Source organism: Pteropus vampyrus, unplaced genomic scaffold (assembly GCF_000151845.1).
Source record: "Pteropus vampyrus isolate Shadow unplaced genomic scaffold, Pvam_2.0 Scaffold14, whole genome shotgun sequence".
NCBI lineage: Eukaryota > Metazoa > Chordata > Mammalia > Chiroptera > Pteropodidae > Pteropus > Pteropus vampyrus.
In genome coordinates, this window is record NW_011888795.1 from 13026639 (window position 1) to 13052682 (window position 26044).

Below are 26044 nucleotides of genomic sequence, written 5' to 3' on the forward strand. Positions count from 1 at the left end.
AACATTCAGAAATTTTTATTTTAACCACATCTCCTGGTACTTTTTTTTAGCAAGGTATATCCCATTCATTTTTTGTTATAGAGCACAGTGTCTTAAAACTATGAGTTCCAAACCTATTCTTGTTAAGGGAATTTTTTTTAGTTTTTTTATTTTTGCAAACCTAGTCTTTGTTTCTCTATCTGTCCCTGCCCCTTATACCTCGATATTGATTTAATTTTTGTGTCTGATATAGAAAAAAAGAGTAATGTCCTTGATTGGAAAAACATTCTCAAGGATACTAAATATAGCATCGTTTCGGTTTCTATTACTAACCTGAAACAATTACTTTATGTTCTCCTGCCTGTCCTAGTATTACTACTACCCAACCTATAAACAGTAATATCTGTTAACTTTCCCATGAATAGATTTGCATTTTATAAATCTAACTATCTTGTCAGTTTGTCTATATTTAGACTAGTCAAAGAGTTGAAAGTTATCACATAGTTATCCTTTACAAGAAGATCAATATACTGTATAGGAAACGGAGTGGAGGGGGGTGGGTACAGAACTTAGTACTATTAACTTATAAGAAATTAATTCTTTCCAGTGTCAAAGTAACCATGACAAAGTTCCCAAAGTTTGAATACTTCAGGAATGCAGAGTAAAGATTTAGCAGTTGTCTTGTCTTTTCAATGGCTTGAGTCAATTAACTTAGTTTTGATATGGTCACTATTTTGATGGGCATTACACAAATTTCTAAACTTGAATAAGACTAATAAAGCCATAAACAAATAGCTCAAATACAAGATTATAAACAAAACTACTTAACAAATGATGCATGTTTTGAATCAGCAGTGGCACAAAATAAACATATTTTCAAATGCATAAAAAGCGTATTTGTGTTTTTATTTATACAGAAACAAAACCATCTTAATTTTTTCTATTATGTAGATGAGGTAAAAACATGATATATTATTATAAATTTTTTAAATCGACATTATAAATATATTTGTCAGCTTTTTTTTAACTTTTTGCTTCAATGTTTTAACTGTTAAAATTATTCTTTAAGTACTAAAATGTTTAAAACTAAAGAGAGTATTTTACTTTAAACTAAAACAATCATCCATCTGAAGTATAAAATTATGGAACGATGGGCTATTATCCTTTACAAACCTTGTTTTATTGCCTAAAATGTATTTTGGTTTGGAGTTAATTCTTAGTGATATAAGTTATCAAAAATCTGTAGCTCTATATTTTTTAATGCAGCACCTAAACAATATATTGGTTAAAAATCAACTTAGATTTAAGTCACAAAACAAGCTATTTAAACATATACTGGAGCTTAAGTAACAAGAAGTATTTAAAAGAAAAATACTCAGTCTACAGCCATGCCACCCTGAATGTGCCTGATCTTGTCTGATCTCAGAAGCTAAGCAGGGTCGGGCCTGATTAGTATTTGTTTGGATGGGAGACCACCTAGGAAGACCAAGTGCTGTATGCGTAAAAAGTAAAAAAAATAAGGGATTGTAAGCTGACAAGATCCTTGCAATCTGTGAGGTCAACCAAGGTCTCCTAAGAAAATAAAAATAAAAATAATAAAATAAAAGCAAAATACTCTCCTTTCATCTTGGTTAAATATTCCCCTGTATCTTAGATCATATAATTTAATTTTTTAACATTGAAATTAGAGAGATTCAAGCTGAACTAAGGCAAATGCATTTTTAGACAAAATTTTAAAATAGACAATGATTCATTAAAGCTGGATGATATTGTCTACATTTTGTTCAACACAAAATTTAGTATTATGTAAAATAAGAACCAGTTTGGTCCTGTGGTGGCTAATATTAGCTGCATCAGCTGACCAGTCTAAGTCATAAGTAAATCGAAGGCATTTGACTGAATATTTTATTACAACCTATGACTACAAGGAAGGCATAAAGGTCCAATAGTCTTTTGAATTCTGCGTGACAAGTAGCCCCTAAACACAAGTTCTCACCTATCTTCTTCTGCTGTTTCCTTTTGTTTCCATGTCCAATGACCATGAAAGGGTTTTCCCCTCAAAATCTCCAAACTTGAATATCTGATTTAAAATCCCTGAATGAGGTAGTAGTGTTATGCCTTGAAGTGCCTCCCATTTGCATTGGTCCATGTCCTTCCAGGAATGATGTGGAACAGGCCTATACCATTATTTCAATTTTTCTCATTAGGCATGCACTCTACATTCTTGACTTTTTGGTAGAAGCCTTACATTAGGACATATTTATTTAGATATTATTTAGGAACTATTTCTCTAGGTTTCCAAACATTTAAATGATGTGACACTGGGGGAAATGAATTTAGATTTGAGGTTTAAAATCTGTCAGGAAATTGGTTAACATTTCTGAGGACCACTGGCCTCTCTATGAGTTGATCAAACCCAGTATGAAATTGAGGCTTCCCGTGCAATCATTCTTTTGTACAATTCATCATGCAGTTAGACTATAAAATCAGTCAATGTTTATTAAACTGCTACTGTGAGATAGAAAAATTAATTGGATGAGGTCTCTACTCTCAAAGAGATCATAGTCTAGTAGGAGGACAACAGGTTCCAAAACTGGGTAAAGCATGGGAACGTGGAGATGCTGTAAGAAGGCACTTCCTTCCTGGTGCTGAAAAAGGTCCCTAGACACTGTATCAGTAGAATGGGGTCCCAAAAGGAAAATAAGAATGTATCACCATTAGAAAGGCCTTTGAACTGATCTAACTATTGAGAAGAGGAAAAAGGAGGATAAGAAATGAAATTTTAAAATGTAAACAAAGTGAGACAAATGCCTTAGCAACTGTTTAAGTGGGTCATTTTAACTCAGTTATGATAAATCTGGGCCAAAACTGCAATAACTCCAACTCAGTTATTTGAAAAAATATTAGAAACTTTTTGACTCACCTTTTATTATTTTTATAACATCAATGTACTCTGTATCCAAAAGATAAAATGAGGTAAGTTCATAGAGTATTTTCAAACCAAAGGAAGTAATTTCGAGAGAAAATCAATAAGCAGTATCCTACTGATGAATAAGAAGAGAATAAATAGCATATAATTTGGAAGTAAAGCTCAGGGAAACTCTTGGGAGATTCAGTTCAGTCTGCAACTTTCCTTTATTACCTAAAAGATTTACTTATTCTCAAGTCACCATAGGAAAACCATAAACTTGTTTGAAAATGAGGAGGGAGGCATGTGAAAAGCTATTCTTATCTATACAAATAAAAATAAAATGAGCGTGGCTAAATTAATGTTCCCTAAATTCAGCTGACTGAAGATACAATTCAAAATTGGACTATTTGAGATATATCTTTTTATACCTTCGGTTTCTGCAAAGTCATTGTCCTATTTGGTAGCCATGTATTGAGCTCCTCTAATATGAAGACATATTAGTTGTGAAGGATATAAATATGAGTTCAAAGCTGTGAAGGATATAAATATGAGTAAATCATAGCCTCTGACCTCAGAGCTTATAGAAAAGATTTCTTTATACTATCTCTCATTTCATCTTCCCTATCTCAATCATAACCAAAAAACTTTCAGTTCCCAAATTACCTTTTCATACTCTCTGAAATCCTGCCCTTTGTCTTCTTCACTTCTGAGACCTACCACTATTCCCTACTCCAATCCCAGCATTTTCCAACAGCTTAACTGTGCTTCAGAAAGTAGTTTATTTCCTCTTTGATTGGTATCTATCTATAAGAAAGCCACAGAAGCAGCAGAGTTATGGGAACTGGGCAGACATAACATCTCCATCAGTCCAAGTGTGACGTATGGTCAAAAACAAGACAGTCAATTTGGAAGAGACACAGACCTTAAGAGGGAGAGGATTAGGAGAAGACTGAAGAAGCCATGCCTTAGTCCCGAGTTCCGTAGGGTTTCTTGGAACAACCTCCTCTTTGGTGTTCCTTTCCTCCTGTGCTGAGAAAATCTGAGAATGCTAGAGGTGCTTTCTCCAGAAAATAAGTCTGAAGTCTGAATGAGGAGAGAGACTCAAAAAAAAAAAAAAAAAAATTCTATTACTTTTGATAAAGTAGTCTTTATCAGGACAGGCCTGTCAATTAGTTGTGGTTTTTTTCCTTTGTTTTTCCATTGAGATGTTTTTTGTAGATAAACATCTTAACTTTCTAGAATTCTTTCATCAAATTTAGATGATAACTTTTCAATGTTTACAACTAAAAGTATGTACAGAAATCTGGTCTGGTCTTCTCAAACTGTAGGTAATTTATGCCTGTTCCACACATCTGTTCACAGAGCTGTGATTTAAGAATACATTTTTAGTTCTTTTTTTTTAACAAAGGAATTTAATTGTATCCAAAGTAAAGAAAAAAGTTTATGGGACTTTCGCGGACTAATTTATACTTATCTTTACATAATACTTGATCTTAAAATCATGACTAAGAGAATAACTAAATTATTCTTAGTTATCTATCAATAGAACCAGACTTCCTCAGAGAAATAATGGCTATCAAAAAGATAGTTAAGACATCACACATACATATATGTCCTTTAAAGTTGCAGTTATTTTGGTCATATTTAGTCTTTGCACCTTATAAACTTTAACCAATACATCTATGAGACCTGGAACCAGAAACCAAGTAATCAAAATGCACTGCTTAGAAAATGCAAGCCTGTTACGCTAACGTCTATGAGTACAGTATGGTGCCATATTTGATGGTGACCTTCATCCTCCATGAATGTTTATAGTACAACAGAATCCAGATCTCATCTGGCATGAGAATGACACAGCCTGGGGGTAAGCACTGTTGCTAAGTCAGGACCACATCGCTATAGTGATAATCACACTAGATGGATTCATTACTCTAAGAACATAGGGTTAAAAGGCAAGTTCTATGAAGAAATATACATTAATGTATGAGTCCTTTGGTTACATACACAAAGTTTTTACATGAACTAACTATAAATGAAATACAAGTCTTAAAAAATTAATCACATTTTCAGAAAAAGTGTATGATGACTTTTATGGACTCAGAAGAGCTCACAGAATCACTGATGTTTAATCATTTCTTTATTTTCTAGTATACTACATTCTGTACCAGTGCTCTCAACTACATTTCCAGATAATAAAATTTAATTTTATTTCAGAAAATATAATAAATCACTCCTCAACTCAAATAGACCATGACATTTAGAAAAATTCAAATATATTTTTCCCAGAAACAAGAAAGACTCATAGTCCCTCAACATTAAAAAGTATTTTAATATAAATAGGATGAGTGAGACCCAATAATGTTCAAATTCTGAAAACAAAATGCAAAGGGACTCACACTTTCACTCACAGGTAAAGGGAGCATCCCCCACCGAAAAGGTGAAGATCAAAACAGACCTTGAATAATTTGACTTAAAAATTGAAGAAATTTCTATCACTGTAACTTAAATACTAAAAGAAAATGAGCATTCTCAATGTTTATTCCTCTATAACATCTACAAATTAATATGTGTGAAAATCAAATGACCAATTCTATGTCAAAATCTTAAACTCTAGCAAAGATCTGAGGTTTATCCATGTTTAGGTAATAGGAAGAACATGCAAAAGTACCAAATGTGCCTCTGGTTTTCAGTCCCCAAATAATCACTAAATGTTTCCATATTCCTCCTTCAGCAATAATAGCCTTGCATTTTTTCTTCCCACATTTCTAATTATTTAGGTATTTTGCCATCTTCCATAAGCTTTAAGCTATCATACCACTGACACTGTGTTAAAGAAATAATGAAGTTAAAGTGATTAGTCACATAAAATATTTTGATTTGATAACACTCCAAAACACTTTGTTATTTTATATGTCTCTTAAAATACAGCCTTGCAAATAAGTATTTAAAATTCTAGAAATTTTTATGCATGTCTTTTTCTTATAAGTAGAAAATTAAATGGCCATGCCCATTTTAAGGAAGGCCAATATAAAAATTCATGAAAACTACGACAGATAATTTAAGAATTAACCACTTGTGTATCATAAGTGTACTTTTTCCCTTAATAATAGAAACAGGACTTAAGAAAGTTGAAATTCAAGAGGTACAGAATAACCGAAAGTAAATAATTGGCTGCCACTGATAATTAGAGACCTACTAAAAATCAAACTGAAAGATTTCTGAAATTAGAGAACAAGCCAATGGGAAAATGTAATTGAATTTACAGAAATCTATTTTACATATAGATTTTCTCAAACATATCTACTGGATATGCAGTTAATATAACAGTTAATATAACAATATTTTGTACTCTATCAAAAAACTATTTGTTATGCATTACAAAAGCATTCCAAGAAAACGTAAAAAAGGGTGTGCGTCGGTAGATAACTTGAGCTTTTAAAGAGAGAAAAGAGAGCATTTATCCCCACACACGGATCTGTGTGTGTGTACTTACCACATAACACTATGCGGTAAGTATTGTCCAAGGTCTCAGTATTGTCCAAGTAAAGAATGGGATTGGCCCTCAGGAACATTCAATAGGTGTCATTTTCTACATATTGAAATTAGAAAATACTTCTAAAACTGTTCTAGGAGAAAAAAAGGCTCGAGCTTTAAAAATTAAAGTTGGCTGCATCGAAAATATGTTGACAGTGCTAAAAGCCTCCTTCCCCATCCCTCAGTATTTTTTTCTTCCTTACCCCTACCCTATTATTTATTGATTGATTGATTTTTTTTTTGTAGGCTTGCTATTTTCATTTTGTTGCAAGGCTGCATTTTAATTCTTCTGATTCTGCAGTCTAACAAAGCCTTTGACACCTTTGTTCATTTGTTCTCAGCTGGTGAATGAACAGCAAGAAAGCAGACCCCTCCTGAGTCCCTCCATCGATGACTTTCTCTGTGAAACCAAATCGGAGGCAATAGCAAGGCCAGTAACGTCCAACACAGCTGGTAATTCTTTCATTTTTAACTAATCCTCGAGTAGAGTTAATTTTTACTACAGTAAAATGCATATTTCTTTCTACAATGCATTTTAAGTGGAGAGTAATGTTTGCGACCAAATAAAACTTTAGAACATATTATTCAATGTGAGCCAATAAATTACTTTACATTATACTGTAAGAACTACAATATATATTACCCAGCCAATTTTGCTGAACATTAGCATACCACTATTGTCAATGAATCACTTTTCTATGCATATTTTCATATTTACATCTTCTCATCTCAAGTCACATCACATTAGAAAGTCTTCAAAACAAAAGCATCAATTTCAGTGTAAGGTTTTTCAAGTTCTGATTGGAAATACTTTGTATGACAAAAGTCTGGTAAAGTAAAAATGAAGGCAGCCCCTTCAAGTAGATTAAAATGACAATTAAAATGTCCTAGAGCCTTGGGATATTATAGAGCTAATTTCATTTTTCTGTCATGTAATTGTGTTACTTGCTTCCTCTTGCAACAATTTATTTCAACATTCTGGAATTAAACATATTCAAACAGTAAACGATCATCTGTATAAAGGCTAATAAATATTCATCCAATGAGTGAATGCAGGATGCCACTGGTATGAATGACCCTCTGCACTTTCCAATTCTCACTGATAACTAAAGCTAAGTCACTTAGGTAGGGCCCACCCAGAGGGAGCAACATAAGATTTGACTCAAAAGCTAATTTTCACCTCCTATATCAGAGACAGCCTTTCTGCATTGATTTTATTCAGTCAACATTCACATTCAAAGGCATGTTGTTCAGATAAGAATGAAAAAATGATTTTCAGAATCAGAGAACAAAGGTTATACTGGATTGAAGGAGAGAAATTAACGGAGAAAGGAGATGATAATCACATACCGTCTTGTTAACTTCGTTCCATTTCCCCATCACATCCTCAGCTTGCTGTTTGTTGCCTGGCACATTTTTGTTATACTTTTAAGTAAGTGAAGCAAATCACAGGTGAAGGAAATTATGACTTTTAAAAAAATGCTAAAAATTACAACAAGAGTAACTAATACAAGATAGAGGCACTTTCCTGTGGGAATATAGTCTGCAGTCTCTGGGGTCAAACTTTGTGATTTCAAACCTTAGCTCTGCCACTTAGAAGCTCTGTGTCCTTGGGCAAATTGCTTACCTAGTCAGTTTCCTTATCTATCTAATAATAGTAATAAGAGTAATAGTAATAATAATAGTAAGATTTATATCTCATAGATTACTTAAGAAGATTAAATGAAACAATCTAGGTAAGTGCTTAACACCATATAAACCTCCACAGGTGTTACCATTACTGTTAGCAACCAAGTGAAAAACAGTATACCCAACACTTCCCTTTTCAAGTGCATTAACTTTGTATCACACCAAAGCCATCGTTTTCTAAATACGGCTATCACTTTGAGTAATCAAACAAATAAAATTGTTCTTGTTACATTTTAGTCAGAGAATTAAGCAAATTTAGATACTATTAGATCAGATTCATCCTCTTTATCTATGAAACTGGGACTCGCCCCTTTAAAACTGGAGAGCTACCCACAGAAGAATACAGGGGAGCCTTGTGCTTTTAATTGCAGAAAAAAATCCGTGAGAACTGGATGCCTTGAGAAGTTCCCACTGTTCTAGGAAAAGCTATAAAGCATAGAATTATCAGATCTTGATTCCAGTACCCTCTGAACTTCCCAGTTCTAAATGATGCTAAAACCGAGTCACTTGGGAAGGCCCACCAGAGAGGGTAACGTTAATATTTGACTCAAAAGCTACTTTCACCTTGGCTTTTCTAAGATGAAAACTGGAGAACTACATGCCAGAAGAAAGCAGAAAGAACTGTGACATATTGGAGGAAAAAAATATGTAATTTCTTGCGATCCCAATACCTACATTATTACCTCTGTATCAGTTTCCTAGAAATACTATGGCAAAATACCACAAACGGAGTGGATTAAACAACAGAAATTTATTGTCTCACAATTTTGGAAGCTAAAAGTCCAAAATCAAGGTGTCAGCAGGGCCATTCTCCCTCTGAAGATGCTTGAGAAGAATTTATTCTAGGCCTCTCTCTTTGTTTCTGGTAGTTCTTTGGCTTGTGGCAGCAAAATTCAATCTTCACATGACATTCTTCCTGTGTGTGTGTCTGTCTCTGTATCCAAATTTCCGCTTTTCATAAGGTCATCAGTCATATTGGAGCAAGGGCCTACTCATCTTAACTGATTGTATCTTCGATGACCCTATTTCCAAATGAAGTTACATTCTGAGGTACTGAGAGTTAAGACTTCAACATATGAGTTTGGAGAGGACACAATCCATAACATCCTCCAAAGTAGAGAGTCAGAAAAAAATGGTATTTTGAGGCTGTGCATTTTTCTTTTCTCAGCCTCAGCATTCAGGGCATCTGGGTCACACAGATTTTTATCCTGAAGGAAGATTCTCATTTGATAGTATGTTTTTTAATCTTGAAAGCATATCTCAAGGCAGAAACACTATATTTTTAATCCCTAAAATATGTAGTTCTTTTTAAAAATTATTATAAAACCCACAATTTATATCTCAATTTGCAACATAATTTACATCATGACATATCTTTAAACAGGAAAAGTTTTAGCATTCAAACACCTTGGAAAGAATTCTAATTCGGTCCAATAATTTTATAATTAAGATTTCTGGGCAGAAAATTGAGTTATCATTTTCTGTCCAAATGTCTAATAAAAAATCGTAATTTTTAAGTGGAACATTGTCATTTTATGGAATAGAATGAAATTACATTAAGAAATGAAGACAGTCATTGAGTATTATCTATGACATTCCAGGCATTATGTGCATCTTTACAGTTAAAGAATGGATATTAAACAATCTTGGAGTAAAATATGGAGAAATTCTGCTTCGAGTTTGTACCAAGTCAATCAAGCATAAATTTGAACAACTTTATATTAAGATGAAAGGAATTTATACTTGGCATTTTCTTCCAATGAAAAAATAAAGCCAGTGTGCCACCATCTTGACATTTACTTAAATGTTTAAGGAATGTAGTTCTTATATATATATTACCACAAAGTGAACAATATAGGAAATATTTATCCCTTCCAAAGTAAGTCAAATGATGAGTTTTTTTCTCTACTACCCTTAAAAAACATATCAATCATCTGCCTCATAAAAGTTCTAAATTATAATTTTTGTCTTAAGTATTTCAATTATTTTTTTGACTTTGTTTCTACACTAGCATTAATTTTTGATCATTCAGTGATAACTTCAAGCTAATCAAATAAGGATGTTTTCCCTTTTTTTGCCATTGACATCCTAAATTATTTTTAATTCATCTGTAATCTAGATAGATAGATAATTCCTTGATCTTCTCAAACTATATTCATAGATGGTAGGTAGGCCAAGATCACTGCTAATATCCTTGATTTTAAAATGGCAAATATATATTACACATAGATGCATATATCAAATGCTCTGAAAGTAACTAGACAATAGATATTTTAAGATAGCTATTATATTATAAGACAAATAATTACTAAAAATTTGCAACAATAAATTGTCTGTAATCTAAAAAATCTAATATATATCAAAGTACAAGAAAGATTCTCTTCTAAAGAGCAAGAAAAGCAGGGGTCCTTGAACCTAATTCAATATCTTAACTGCAAAATAAGTGTAATATTTGCAAAATACATATTTATGAAGCCCAAGTAGCCATGAACCAAATGGCATTCCTCTAGAGACAATTTAGGAATTCGAGAAGTAGCTTTAATTACATATTCCAACAAAAGGCAAAAGTTGGTTGAATTATTTAAGTCTAATTTAAGTCTATTTCTCATCATGGCAAAATTCTTCCTAAAACTTCTTTGTTTTATAGCCATTATATTAAAGAATATTATCTTTTCTGGGATGCCAGGGTAGCTTACAAAACAGAACAGAGATCCCATCAGCCCTTTGTGACACATTCTGTGACTGCAACAGTCAAGGCTGTGCCATGATCTGACCTCTCTAAATGCTTTGTGTAGATTTATTCCTTTAGAGAAATTTTCTAAAAATCTGAGTCTTGTTATACTGTAGTGGTGTGAATGGCATTGTGCTTACCATAGAAGTATCAAATCAGGGCTTCCTAGTAGGTGCTATTTTATTCTAACTGTTTTAAACAGCCTCACCTCCCAGGGCCCAAGTAATCTAGTATTCATAAACATCTTCAATTCCCTGTGGGAGCCTTCCAGTTCAATAGGTTGTGATCATCAATCAGGTCTCCTTGAGATAGATGGAAACAAATACTTACATAATATATTCCATCTTCTATCTTCAGGAAATTCCATCTGATGAAATTAAGTTATTCTCAACCCCACCCTACCCCCCAGAAAGTTTCTGAAATTGCCCACTATTTAAATTATGTCTCAAACTACCCAACCTGCCAAATAACTGGGAGCTAAATAAAAAATAATGAAAGCCTCATCAATAGAGTCAACACATGGCCTTCAAGTCCAAAGAAAGGTATAAAGAGGAATAGGGAAGAACCTGGGCCTGGGAATGACAGAACCTATGTTTGAATCCTGGTGTGGACAAGGTCTTACCAGCTATATTAGTTTCCTATTGCTGTTGTAACAAACTACCACACATTTAGTGGCTTAAGACAACACAAATTTATTATCTTACAAATCTGAAATTCAGCAGTCTTAACATCAAAGTGTAGGCAGGGCTGCATTCCTCCTGGAGGCTCTGGAAGAGAATTCATTTCCTTGTTTATTTTTAGCTTCTGCAGGGTACCTGGAATTCTTTGGCTTGTGGTCCCTTCTTCCACCTCCAAAGCCAACAACAGCATAGCATCTTCAAATCTCTCTCTCTCTCTCTCTCTCTCTCTCTCTCCACATACACACACCACACACACACGCACACACACACACACACACCTCACACACATTTTCACATACATATTTTCACAACCACTATAATAGGTGTTACCTTAATTTAAACACACAGATTCTGGAATCCAAACCTTCATGTGCCTAAGAGAATCTTTTAAATAGGGTTAAGAAAATTCACAGAGCAGATACCCGCTTCCGAGCCAAGGTATGCTATCTTCGAAGCCCATGTGGAATAGTGAGACCCTTTATTTTTAAGTCTTAAGTACACACACACACACACACATACACTAAAATCTAATTTGTCTTCTTCCAAAAAGTGAAAGCCTCCATCCATCCTTCTATGCTTTTGAAATTGTGTTCCCTGGGGATTCTCTCAGCTTCAAAGCTTTCCATATAACCCTCAAGCCACCCCCATCAACTGGGTAACAAATAAGGCCCTTTGTGTATGCCAAGCATTTGTTTTGCATTTGCTGGGAAAAGAACAAAGGAAAAGAGAGCTCAAAACAAACAGGAAGCGCTGAGGACAGTTTGGAGGGGGAAGGAACGTTTCTGAGCCAAGTGTGAATTCTCGATTCACTCTTTTAGTAATTTATTTATTCTGAATGGTGAGAAGCAGATATAGAATTAAATTAATACTCACTAGTTATTATTTGTTACAAATGTACTTCCTATATACAAGTAAACAAGTCCTGTATAATTTGCTTCTAAAAGAAGTGTAGGAGCAAATGACTAATTCCTAATTGTTTGTACAATTAGTAAAAAGACATATATGGCATTCAGAGACTGTTATCCACTTCCTTCTATTATAAAGAAATCATAGTGGGCCTGGAATCCCTGCCAACGTAACAGTAGCCTGGAAATTTCTGTTTAAATATTCAGATATGAAATGTGTGGCATCCTCGCCTATCTTGGCTGCGTGACATGCTTAAACTGTAGGCATCAAGCCAGGTGGCTTTGCTCTGAAAGCCACTTCTTCCCCCCGACTCATTCAACTACTTGCTAGCCACAGAGCACTCTTTATATCTCAGAGCATCTTAGCATTGGAAAGTGGCTCCCATCTTCTCAGGAAGACTCAGATGAGATAAACTGACACTTTCGGGCCATTTTATGATAAATTTACTTTATAACATCCTCTATAAAACCAATATCTTTGTATCATCCTCCGTTTTATTACCGGTGATTTTTCCTCTTTCTGTCAGTGTATGGATATGATTCTTGGCTGAAATAGAAAGAAGTAGAGAAAATAAATCAACAAAAAGGAAAAGAAAAGCATCATGCATTGGCCACCAAAGAATGGAAATAACAGTCGTTGAGTAACTATTTGATTCCTGGCATTTTACACATCTGATTTGCAAATTAGTATCATACCTAAAAGACTGACTATTAATTCCACATACCTTGTATCATACCTAAAAGACTGACTATTAATTCCACATTTTTCAGATAAGGAAACTGAAACTTAGAGAAGTCAAGAAACTTACTTCAAGTCGCACAGCTAAGCAGTGGTAGAACCAAGTCTTTCCACTTCACCATCTACATCCAACCATTGTGCTTTGCAATTAAAATCAGAAAACAGGATCATTGAGATTAAAGCTTGACACACTATCCTAAGGATCCCACAGGACTGCTTAGCTCAGGAGGACTGACGGTGCAGTACTAAAAAAAATCCTGATTGTGAGTTCAGTTGAGCCCCAACCCTGCCTTGAGTGCAAGACGGAAGCAGATGGAAGAGAGTTGAAATATCAACAAAAATCCTTACCAAGAGAAAAAGCTGGGAGATCAAATAGGAGGAGTGATGTAGTCATGTAGACAGTGCCTGGAAGGGTTAATTAACAGAGGAAATTCTCTGTCACTCTGGTGGCTTTCCTAAGCTAGCTGGGTGAAGAGATCCTAGTCCAGGAAGCCACCGGGCCAGTTCAGAAGCCATCCTCTCAGCTGCTGAAGCTGGCAGAGAGATAGGGCTGGAAGGACCTTCACTAATTGGAAATTTCCATTTCTTTCTCACAAAGAGCTAGCCAAACACTGGTTACTTGCATTGTAAGAGAAAGAAGAATGGAGAGTTTCAAAGCTTGCCTTTTTAATTCTCATTTGCCTCGTTTGCATTTGAACAGATTATTCTATCTGCTTTCATTACAGTATAATACAGTGTAATCAACCTGCTAGGAAGTAAAAGTCTAACCGTTTTATGGTTTGTTATATTGAAATTTAAATTTGCATAATAAACAGAAAAGGCATTAGCATGTGTACCTATTCATCAACTATGGATTATAAAACACCTCTCTAGTTGAGCCCAAACAGCAAGCCATTCTGATTGAACTGCTTAATTAAATAAAAGATAATTAACAACATTCCTTTATACTCTGTTTACTTTAGTCGTTCAAAATTAAAACACAAAGACATTCAGAAACTTTACCAAATTATCCTCATAACTGTTTCGCAAGCATATCTCTGAAAATGATAGATTGACTCTTTGGAAAAACTGCACTCTAAAATAACCTCTCTATAAATAAAGCAAAGCAATAAAGTAAATAGTACCTGAACTCAGATTCAATTTTTTCATTTTAATTTCATTCAAAACTTCATCACTAGTGAGTGAGTCCAAGTCCTGCTTTGTGGATTTGTACCATGCAAATAAAGGAGAACATGCAGCAAACCACACCCTCTAAATACAAACAGTCTTTGTAAATCAATGGTGAGCTAACTTAATTTGGTGCTTCTAACCTACACCACAAACACAAAATCCTTCTGTACCCAACTGAAACCTATTTTTAAAAAAAAAACAATTACAGAGCACTGAGTGGGCTTATCTTAACCTCTTTCATCTCTCATAGTATTGACTACAGGCTTAGATCTCCTTGACCTGAGTGAACCCGTCTCTCAAACCCAAACCAAAGCCAAAAAGTTGGAGGCCTCATCAAAAACTTCATCACTCAAGAAAAAGGCTGATGGATCTGACCTCATCGGTGCGGATGCTGAGCAAAGGGGCCAGACACTCCGAGGCCCGGAGACATCATCCTTAGATTTAGGTGAGGCAATAGCTAGTGTCCGCTGCTGCTCACCCTTGCCTAGATATAACAAGGAGGTTCCACAAATGACATTAAAACCATGGGCAAAGGAGTAGAAAATATCAATTCCATGTGGGAAACTAGGCAGGACACACTTCTTTTGTGTTTGGATTAAATGGCAGTTGTGGAGCTCAGCTTTGCATAACTAATGTGGATTTGTTCATTTATTTATTTACCCCACAGGTCATGTGTTCTTGATAGATGGCAGGCACCATATTAGGCACTGGAATTACAAGTAAAAATTAGACATAAATCTTGCTCTCTAGGAGCATTTGGTGTAGAGGGGGAGAGAGAAAGAGAGGGAGGGAGAGAGAGAGCACACAAACAACTCTAACACAAGGCTCAGGAACAACCAGAACAGGAATAAGTAAGATGCATGGAGATACGTCCCATACAATAATATCAGCTACCATTCATTGATAGATTACTATGTCTAGGACTGTGCTACATTATTTACATATATTGGCCCATAAATTCCCCACAACTCTTTGAAATATGTGAGGAACCAGGTTTTCAATTTAAATGGTTTGCCCAAGATCTCAGTGCGAGGAAGTGCTGGAATTTGAGGCTAGCTCTAATTAACTTCAAAGCCCTTATTTTTATCCACTTTATATCTTCGTGAGAAAGAAAAGCTTAATCTCAGCTTATGGAACCAGTCAAATTAAGCTCTCCTTTTTCAGGACAAATAAAGGTAGAGATATTTTAGAAAGCAGAGGGAACATGTATCATCCAGGCTGTGACTGTCTAGTGTGTATGCGTATATGTATGTGTGTATATTTATACATAAAATTAGCATATTATTACCTCATTCATAAGGTTGTGAAGATTGAAAGGGATATAGATTTGAAATTGCTTAGCCTGTAATATGCATATGTTAGATGATCATGAATTAATGTATTGATTTGTTCTATAAACATTTCTCCGAATACCTAAGTGCGTTCTATACCATGTGCTAGGAATACAAAGATAAGTAATATCGGCTATCTGTCTTACTTAAGTTACATACTCTCTCTTAGTAAGTTTGCAATCCAGTGGGTAGATAGAAAAATGATTAAGTGATTATAATAAAATATGCACTACTGTAGCCTCCCGTATCTGCAGTTTCGCTTTCCAAGATTTCAGTTACCTGTGGTCAACTACGGTCTGAAAATATTAAATGGAAAATTCCAGAAATAAACAATTTATAAGTTTTAAATGCTGTTCTGTTCTGAGTAGCATGATGAAATCTCAAGCTGTCCTGCTCCATTCCTCTCAGGATGTGAATCATCCCTTGTCCAGTGTCTCCACACTGTATATGCTTCCCACCTATTAGTCACTTAGTAGTTGTCTCAGCTGTCAGATTGACTGTTGCAGTATCACAGTGCTTGTGTTCAAGTAACCTTTATTTTACTTAAGAATGGCCCCAAAGCACAAGAATAGTGATGCTGCAATTTAGATATGCCCCCCAAAAAAAATCCATAAAGTTCATGTAAGTGAAAAGTTGAAAGTTCTAAACTTAAGGAAAGAAAAAAGAAAAAAATCCTATGCTGAGATTGCTAAAACCTGTGATAAGAAAAAATCTTCTATCCATGAAATTGCCTAATTTTTAAATTAAACACTATTATAAGTGTGTATGTATACGGGAAATAATAATATATATAGGGTTCAATACTACACACAGTATGAGGCATCCACAGGGGCTCTTTCAAATAAGGAGGGACTACTGTACTGTATGTGCTGAATAAAGGGAAGCCAGGTGAGTTACTACAAGAGCACCTTCACAGAGCCCCTGGCCCATCCAGGGGGTTGTAGATGGTGTCTTATAGGAGGTGCTATGTGAGCCCAGTCTTATGGGATGAGTAGGAATTTGACAACTGAAAAATATGGATCAGAGAAACATGGGAAGGAAGGGGCAGGGCATTTCTGATGCAGAAGAGAAAAGGATCACACACAAATAGACAAACACGAAACGATGTCTTTTCAAGCAAATGCAAGTATTGCAATAATATTCAAGTAGTGAGAAATAAGTCGGAGAGTCACTAGGGGTCAGATAATTGGAGTTTGGGGATGCCACACTCTTAAGTTTTGGAAGAAGGCAGGGTTGAAGGGTTATACACATAAAAGTGACATCAACAGACTCTATTTTAGAAAAATTCTTTCTGGTGGATATATAGAGAAAGATATGGAGGCAGAGAGACCAGTACAGACATCTAAAATAGTGACAGTGGAGATAATGATAAGGAGACAAATTCAGAAAAAATTAAAACAGGATTTGTGGCCTGAGTACATGTGTGTATACCAATAAGGAAGACATATAGAATGTGCCAAACTCTGTGATGAGGAAGGAGGGAAAGAGGAAGTCAAAGTAGAAACTCTTGAGTTCAGTTTTGAACCTATTATATTTGAGAAAACTGTGGGACTTCTCTGTGGAGATGTCCAGTAGACTGTTAAATGATCTAGATAGAACACGGGAAAAATTGCTGAGCAGAAAACGGAGATTTGAAAGTCTGAAGCCTATGAATGAATATCGCAGTCATGGGTGTAGATGAGGTCATCCAAGGATAAAGAAAGGGAAGAGAACCCATACATATTTCAAACCACTTGCATATACAGGATCCCCTCTTCCCTGCCCTATTTCTCTTTGAGGTCTGTCTCTTTGGAGGAAAACTTTATAACTATCTTCAGTACTTCCTCATCATCAACGTGTTCTAGGTTTATTCAATTGCATGAATGAATGAATGAAGTTTATAGATTTGTATAAGGATATATTATTAAATACATTAAAATAAAACACAATATACATGTAAATGAAATGTTAATGTCTCTGCTTTTGAGAAAATGTCCTATGTAAGAGGTCATAGAAATATTTAATTTAAAGAACTTTGAAGGACTCAGATTGCAAACCTATTTTTTATAAATGAAAAAAAACTGGACTCCGAGATTGTTTAAATGGTTTATTTACAATCACACACTTGTTAACAAGAGAGAACGCAGCCATGTTCTTTATCTGTAAAAATTAAGCCACGGGGAGAAAATTGTTCTAGCATTCTCTTAGCTTTTTTATTGCCTCCTTTCAATCTCTATGCCCATTATCAATTCCCTCCTTTGGTGAGGAATTAAGCACTCTATATAAAAACTGTGAAATGTGCTCTAGTTTCTTCTCACTTTTTATAGCAAGGCTTATCTCTTTAAACAGAATTTCTTTCTAGAAACATGCCACTGCCGTAGCTTGAGGCCAATAGGGTTGTACTCTACATGCTCATTCCAGTGGGATTCCATGGACTCATACAGAATTTAGAATGCACATAGCTCTTGAAATAAATTCAGGTAAAATAACTTGATAGTTTAACTGTAAAAGCAATCTAATTTCTCTTAATAGGTCTCATTTTTATTTAGCTGCACATGTTTTAACTTTCATGTGACCTTAAAAAATTGGTCTTGGGGTTTGAAAACATTGGTTGAGCAATATTTACTTTTATAACACTTCTCAATCTTAATCAATCTCTCTAATTCTCTCTTGCACCTCATATTCTCCCTGTCTCCCTTGCCCCCTTCCTGTCTCCTTACTAGATATTCAAACACAACTGGAAAAATGGGATGATGTTAAGTTTCATGGAGATCGAAATAGCAAGTGTCATCCAATGGCAGAGAGAAAATCATGTTCATCTAGAACTGGATCGAAAGAACTCTTATGGTAAGATATTTTAATATGAGAATATAGCCATATCTGTGTTAATTGTATGGGTTTTTCTCTCATGTACTGAACTAGCCAGTGAGTTAAGTCAATCCAGATACTTGGTATACTGTATAACTCCCTATGTATCAATGTTAATTATTGTTGCTTCTAAAACTGAATTATTTCATCTAAATTGTCAAAAAAAAAAAAAACCCAGCCAGTAAGGATTCTGGTAGATTCATAATTCAATACTTAATGTTTGTTGATAATTTTCTGAATGTGTAATTAAGCTGATCAAAGTAGGTATACACATGCGTTTATGTATTGTGTATTCAATATATTAATGAATGATAGTTAAAGTAAATGTTTCTGGTTATGCAAGTAAATTTTTCTGCCTTTCTTAATCATCACTGTCAGATAATGCACTATTTAAGGGTAATCTATGTATGCTCACTAGAAAAGTTGGCCCCCTGAATTTTACCATGTCTTTAAAGCTTCCTAAAGAACATGTTTTATTCTCCTATTGCCCCCTTACATCTGTATTTATGAGATTTTATATTCTGTATAAAGATCAAATCATACCTGAGACACTTTGTGAGAAGATCTTCTGCCCCAAAATAATACATTTTAATAAAGCAGAATTTTCTGTAACAAAAATGGTATTGCATTTATTTACTTTTTGCACATAATTGAACCGAATTCTAAATCATTCAGAGAAAATAACACCTAGCGCATTTCAGCCACTTAAATTCCAAACATGATCATTATAATAAAAACATATAAAAGTTATCTTTTTATCAAAATTCTGGTGAGAGCTTTGTTATCTTGTCTCTCCATGATCCAAATGAATTATGTTTCTTGGCTGGGTTTCTGGATGAATTTGTTTCTTGATGTATATTAGTTTCCTTCCTTCATCTCTTGCAGGTCCTCAGAGCACAGATCTCAGCCAGAACTGAGTGGTGGGAAAAGCGCCCTAAACTCCGAGTCAGCTTCAGAGTTGGAATTAGTGCCTCCAACACAGGTAAGAAATCCAGTTCTTCGATGAACTCATCTTTTCTAATTGATAATTTATATCTGCAAATTTTTATTTAAATTTTCACCAAAAAGTTTGAAGTATTCTATTTTATATTTCATGTGCTTTTTTCCCAATTACAGTTGACATTCAATATTATTTTGTATTAATTTCAAGTGTACGGCATAGTGGTTATACATTTATATAATTTACAAAGTGATCCCTACCCCCAATTAGCCTAGTACCCACCTGGCACTATACATAGTTATTATAATATTGACTATATTCCCTACGCTGTATTTAACATCTCTATGACTATTTTATAACTACCAATTCGTACTTCTTAATCCCTTCACCTTTTGACCCAGCATCTAATCCCCCTCCCATCTGGCAACCGTCAGTTTATTCTCTGTATCTATGAGTCTGTTTCTATTTTATTTGTTTTGTTTGTTCTTTAGATTCCACATATAAGTGAGATCATATGGCATTTGTCTTACTCTGTCTGACTTATTTCACTTAGCATAATACATTCCAAGTCCATTCATGTTGTCACAAATAGCAAGATTTCATTCTTTTTTATGACTGAGTAACATTCCATTGTATATATGTACCATACCTTCTTCATCTATTCGTCTAGCGATTAGGTAGTAAAAACAACTTAGGTCATTTTCACATCTTGGCTGTTGTAAATAATGTTGCAGTGAACATAGGAGTGCATATATCTTTTTGAATTAGTGTTTTGAATTTCTTCAGGTAAATGCCCAGAAATAGAAATGCTGAGTCATAAGGTCATTCTATTTTTAGGTTTTTTGAAGAACCTCCACAGTTTTCCATAGTGACTGAACCAATATGCAATCCTACCAACAGTTAATGTTCCTCCTTACTCAATCTGTCTCGGTGTTCAAAAGAACTGATGATAATATATATATGTATATATATATATATATATATATAATTTGGCTAGAAATGTGTTAATGAATTCACTGTGTGCTTAGCACTTTTTCCTTGTTCTACCATTTATTGTTCCATCATTTTGCAACATAAATTCTGTACGACTCCATTAGTAGCACTATTGATATAACAACACAAAGAAGAGAAAATTACATCTTGAATGTTCATTCACAACTATATTTTGTGATACAAGGTATTTACACATCAGGATCTTGACTGTCATATGAAAAGAAATTTCATGCTAAGGAACAAATAATTATAGTATTAGCAATAGTGATAATAGTAGGAGTTACCATTTCTTAGTACCCACTAAGTATTAGAGACTTAACTATGTGCTTTTCATTATAGCTAATACTACAATAATCCTGTGAATTATTATTAGCCTCACTTTAAATATTTTTAAAGGGTCTCAATGAAGTCAAAATTCTTTTTCTGGGAACCCAGCTAACCACTGGTGGAAGGAGAGCGTGAACCAGTCCTGTGTGTCCACTACTTGACTCCACTCCAGTGTAACCAGCTTGTCTATAATTGGTTATCCCCATGGTTAAGAATGTGCCCAGTTCACTTCATAAGTTATATAAATGAAGAATCACTATGTTGCACACCTGGAACTAATGTGATATTGTATGCTGACTATAATCGAAAAATTAAAAATATTTAAAAAAAATGTGCCAAGAAGGCCAAAGTTAGCCTCAATCTTTTCATTCACTCAAATACTGTACAAGAGTACAGCGGGGATCTAAAACTACAAAGATCTCTTAAGAAATGTGTCAATATTTATGCACTCTACAATCTAGCTGAAAATATGTGGAATGAAGTTTGCTAGATAAGATATCGAAACTAACAGGGGAGATATATTGTCTGAGGTGAAATAAAGGGATAATTATGATAATAGCAAATATTATTGAATGCTCTATGCGTTAAATTAGGTCATTAATCCCATTTTATACATAGGGAAACTAGTGAAGCACAGTGAGGTTAAGAAAATTGTCTATGTACCCACAACCAGTAAGTGGCAGGGAGAAGAAGGAGAGATAAAGGAAATGGAAGGCCTTCAGAAACCTTTCTAGGCCATTAATAGCACCCCCACACACATCTTACACTCCACAAGAGAAGAGTGGACATTACCGCTCCCAGAACTCTGCTGGAAAACAGGTCAACTAACATCCAGAACAAATAACCCTGGGAGGCTTAATGAATTGTAAATGTAGCATGAAAATGTTCTTTTCTCCTCTGTGTTCATTCTAAATGTATCTTTTTAAAAAGCAAATTGATAACATTTATTAGAGAAATATTTCTTGATAAGTGCATTAGAAATTTGGACTTGACCAAAGTAATTGGTACTGTTTCATAAACTGGAATCCTTGAAACACTTTTATGTAGCAATAAAACGTTTGGGCAACAGGGAGAGACTTGGCACAGGTAGGCTGTTCTACATGGAGCCAGAGGAGGCAGAGGATCTGCTGGGGTCCTTGGTTGCCGTGGAGACCCACAATGCATGTATCTTATTATTCTAATGATTGCTACTCTCCTGCTGGTTGTCTGATTTCATCCCACCATTTTGTCCTACCACTTACCCACCCCTGTGCCATTAAGCAAACACAATGTGCTTTGGAAAATTTGTGTGAAATTCCTGATATTGTCCTCCAGAGCATAATTTAAAATGCACTGTGATAGTTCTCTATCTAGATAAATTGTAGAGAATCCTTTCAGAGGGTTACTGATTATTTGCAAAGAATTTATCCCTTAATTTGTCTTTTTTAAAAAATTGCCTATTTACTTATCAAAATTTGCCTAAACTAAGAAAATTCATAACCACCTAATTTTAGTTCCAGTTTATAGTTAAATTAGGAAAATTTCATGAATTTGGAATTTAATCATCTGAAATATTAAGTCACTCAAATGGAGCAGAAGAGAATAGACTGATTAATCGACTTGTAGTAAAAGACAGATGTTTTCACTGTTAGAAGCATACTGCTCTTAAATATATGATCTCTTTACATAGAGATAATATCAAAAGTAGTATAAAAATTAACTTGAAACTGACTTGCGAACTATTTAAGTAAACGATTTTAGCTCACCACTGTCACTTAGATGGTTCACAGGAAAATCCAAGAAATGTTTTCTTTTTGAAGCCAACACAAATTATCATAGGCTGAACAAGTAAGGAGCTATTTGCAAGCCTTGTTTAAAAATCATATTTCAGAATCACAAAGAAAAAGAAAGTTCACAATGAGAAGAATTCTTATGTTAGCTCATTATCTTTTCAAAATGGGGAAAAGGAAAAACAGTCTAGTCTCTTCCAAACAGTGTTTCGAATATACTAATCAGAGTGGCAAGAAAATAATAAATCATGTACTCTCTACATATTTAAGAATAAAGTTTCTTAACACTTAATCAAACTGCATAATTAGTATTCTCTGGCATTAATTGTTTAAAGAAATCATGCAGTCTGAAAAATTAGATACCATTTGAAAAACTAAAAAAAAACACAGAAGGTAATAATGTGAAATTAGCTTTTCCATATATGGGTTGAGATAGTGGTGAGGCAAAAGAAAAAGAATCCACCTTCTGCTAGTCTGGACACTGGAAGGAGTCCAAGGCAGGCTCTCACCAACCTAAGTTGGACTTCACAAGAACGTGCGGCAGCCAGACTCTCTAACTTTTAGTTGCAATCAGGTAACTCTGATTTTGCTGACTTTGGCACAGCAAATGCTTTCTTCCACATAGTCATAATTCCATCAAGTTCACAGTATCTCAAACCACAACAATCTAAACATTAAGATAAAAGTTCAGATACGTTTTCTAAATTTTAAAGAAGTAACATAAAAAGGAAATACATGTTAATAGCTGTGATTTATTACATATTTTGTGTATAATATGAGACATTTCTAATATATTATTTGAAATGCTTACAATAATCTTGGGAATCAATAGTATCTCCATTTCTCAGGTGCAAAATGCATCTTAGAGAGCAGAAGTAATTTTCCCAAGGTGACATCAGCTGAGGAGAGGAGCTAGCATTCAAATCATACCCATTGGCTTCTAAAGCCCTTATTCTTAACCACACCCCACCTCATATCAGCCACATCGAGTTTATCTACCTGAGAGAACTCACAAACCATCTGTTTCCCTTCTCATTGCAAGTCTTGATTATTACTTCTATTTATAGGATTAATATTAGTTAAGTGATTTTAAAGAATATTTATCACTTTGTGTCTACGGCCATGCCACCCTTAATGTGCCCGAACTTGTCTGATCTCGGAAGCAAAGCAGAGTTGGAACTGGTTAGTACTTGAATGGGAGACCACCTAGGAATACCAGGTGCTTCGTAATCACTTTGTAATAAAGTTCCAGAAACTGTGTAAGATAAATTAGGATTGTCATCTGATCTGAAGATATACACAAGTTTTTGCTCCCTCTGCCAAATTTATTCTCAATCTCATCTTAGAATGTTGATGGCTTCCATTTCAATCTATTTCAATTCAACAAATGTGGTTAAATGTCTACTATCCATAAAGTCATAGTGAGGCAGTGAAAAAGTTAGAAGAGAAGTTTGACTATAAGAAGTATCATGACCTTTATGTCTAAAAGAAACAGTAAGATAGTACACTATAAATACAGTTTTGCTTATTGGAAGACAATACGGGAGCCACATCAACATTCCTTTTCCCTTCCTGAACATATATAGTGAGCTACCAATGAGGAAGGAAGCAAGCAAAGATGGAAGAAGGAAGTAAGCAAAGAAGGTAGAAAGTCAAGGATAGCAGGAAGCCAAAAAAAAAAAAAAAAAAAGGCAAGAATACCGAAAGATCATTTTCAGCATAGTAGGAAATTTGCACATAGTAGGCACTCAACAAATACTTGTCAAAGTGAAAAAAATAAGAGGATGCTAACCAAAAGGAGAAACAATGCTTGTCAAGTTTAAAAATTTGAAAGTAGCAGCTAATTGTTAAAGGGTAAAAAAAAAATAAAAATAAAAAGACTAAGGTTTATTCTTGATCATTTTTGAAGCTAGTTTCAAAAATACGTTTTAGTTATGCTTGATAATAGACTGCCTCTTTTCAAAATTAGTACTGATCTGCCTTGATGTTCTACAACATAGAATTTCATAATTGGATGGAGATGGGAACCATATGCTCCCTTCCTGTACAAAGCTCTAAGAATTTGCTCTTGACATTTAAGATAAGCTTTTTGTGTGTACTTTCAATGATAAATGTCTGTTAACTGATTGAGGGGAAAAAATCTGAGCATCTTAATGAGGCAAGTGTTTAAATTACCTGTTCTAGTGTAAAAATTCAACTAGTCTTCATTAACCACTGAACAAAAAAGCTCTAAACACAGATATTTTTAAATGAATTTATAAAATCATACCTGATAAGGGCTAACTAGAAAAATAATAACAAAATATAAGTTTTATTGAATACTTACTATGTTCTGGGCATTTTGTGTGTATATTTACATGAATTATTATACTCAATTATTATATGGATTCTATAAGTGAATATACACTTTGAAGATGAGATTATTGAGGGTTATAGAGATTAAGTAATTTGTCCAAGAAGACCAGTTCGTGGTAAATGGTAAACCAGGATTTGGCCCCAGGCATTTTGACTCCAGAGACTATGCTTTTAATGACTATGTTATATTGTCGCTCAAGGTCTGCTAGTTGTTATATTTTTCTTTTTTACAATTAAGCAGATCCCTTTTCCCCTTCAATTTCTTTTGAAAAGATACTGAGTTTTTTAAAAATGTGCTTTGGTGGGAGATCTCTGGCAATAATATAAAGGCAATTTATGAGAAGCTATAAATGACTGGCATTGAGGTAAGCCAACAAAGTTATGCTAGGACAACCACTGCCACGAATAGTCATTTTTAAATCACGATCTTGATCATAATCATACTTTTGAATAGAGTAAAATATAATATTCTCTTTAAAGAGTTATTAATTTTTTTTTTCTTTTTCATCACCTAATACCTATCATTTGGAATAATCAACAGTTGAAGAAACTAAATGTTTTCTTCTTTGGAGAGTCTAATACCTTAAAATCCAATTAGCTTAAACCAATTAAAATACTGTTTTTAAAGCCAAGGCACTTCCAGTAGGTGGCTATAACTGTGGAACATTTTTCAAAATCATGCAGAAAAGGAAGGACTGCCAACATCAGAGTATATTTCTGAATGCCAACGTCCCACCTCCATGTCCTAATATCAGTAGCTAGAGCAAAAGTTCTCGGAGCGTGGTCCCCAGACCAGCCAGATCAGCATCACCCAGGAATGTGTTAGAAATGCAGCTTCTGAGTCCCTACTGCCCATCTCCTGGATCAGAAACCCTAGGGGTGGGGCCTTGTGATCTGTGTTGGAACTGGACCTCCGGGTGATCCTGATGCCCACTAAAACTTGAGAACGACTGACATAACCATTGGGCCGCCAAAACAGCTACGACTCAAACTTGTGAGTGTTAATAGTCTTGTTTACCATCCCTCTAGTTACATACTAAGCAATATCTGCAGTTTACAAGCATTTCTTATATGTGTTTTCCCATATCATAGGGTTGCCTATAATGAAATTAGATATAAAAAAAAAAGAAAAAAGAAAAAAAGT

General features: G+C 34.5%; 1 protein-coding gene and 1 pseudogene across 12 annotated transcripts in view; both read left to right on the forward strand.

Annotated features, from left to right (window-relative positions):
• PEX5L (peroxisomal biogenesis factor 5 like) overlaps positions 1-26044 on the forward strand; it is a 211272-nt gene that overhangs the window by 121533 nt on the left and 63695 nt on the right. For 9 of the 12 annotated variants that reach the window (XM_011382959.2, XM_011382982.2, XM_011383003.2 and 6 more), the window contains 4 exons: positions 6766-6877; positions 14589-14783; positions 18372-18495; positions 19402-19498. In XM_011382959.2, coding sequence (XP_011381261.1) covers positions 6766-6877; positions 14589-14783; positions 18372-18495; positions 19402-19498 — 528 coding nt within the window. The remainder of the gene's footprint in view (positions 1-6765; positions 6878-14588; positions 14784-18371; positions 18496-19401; positions 19499-26044) is intronic. The other 3 variants (XM_011383009.1, XM_023525513.1, XM_023525524.1) reach the window with 1 other exon arrangement.
• LOC111734286 lies at positions 1358-1480 on the forward strand (annotated as a pseudogene).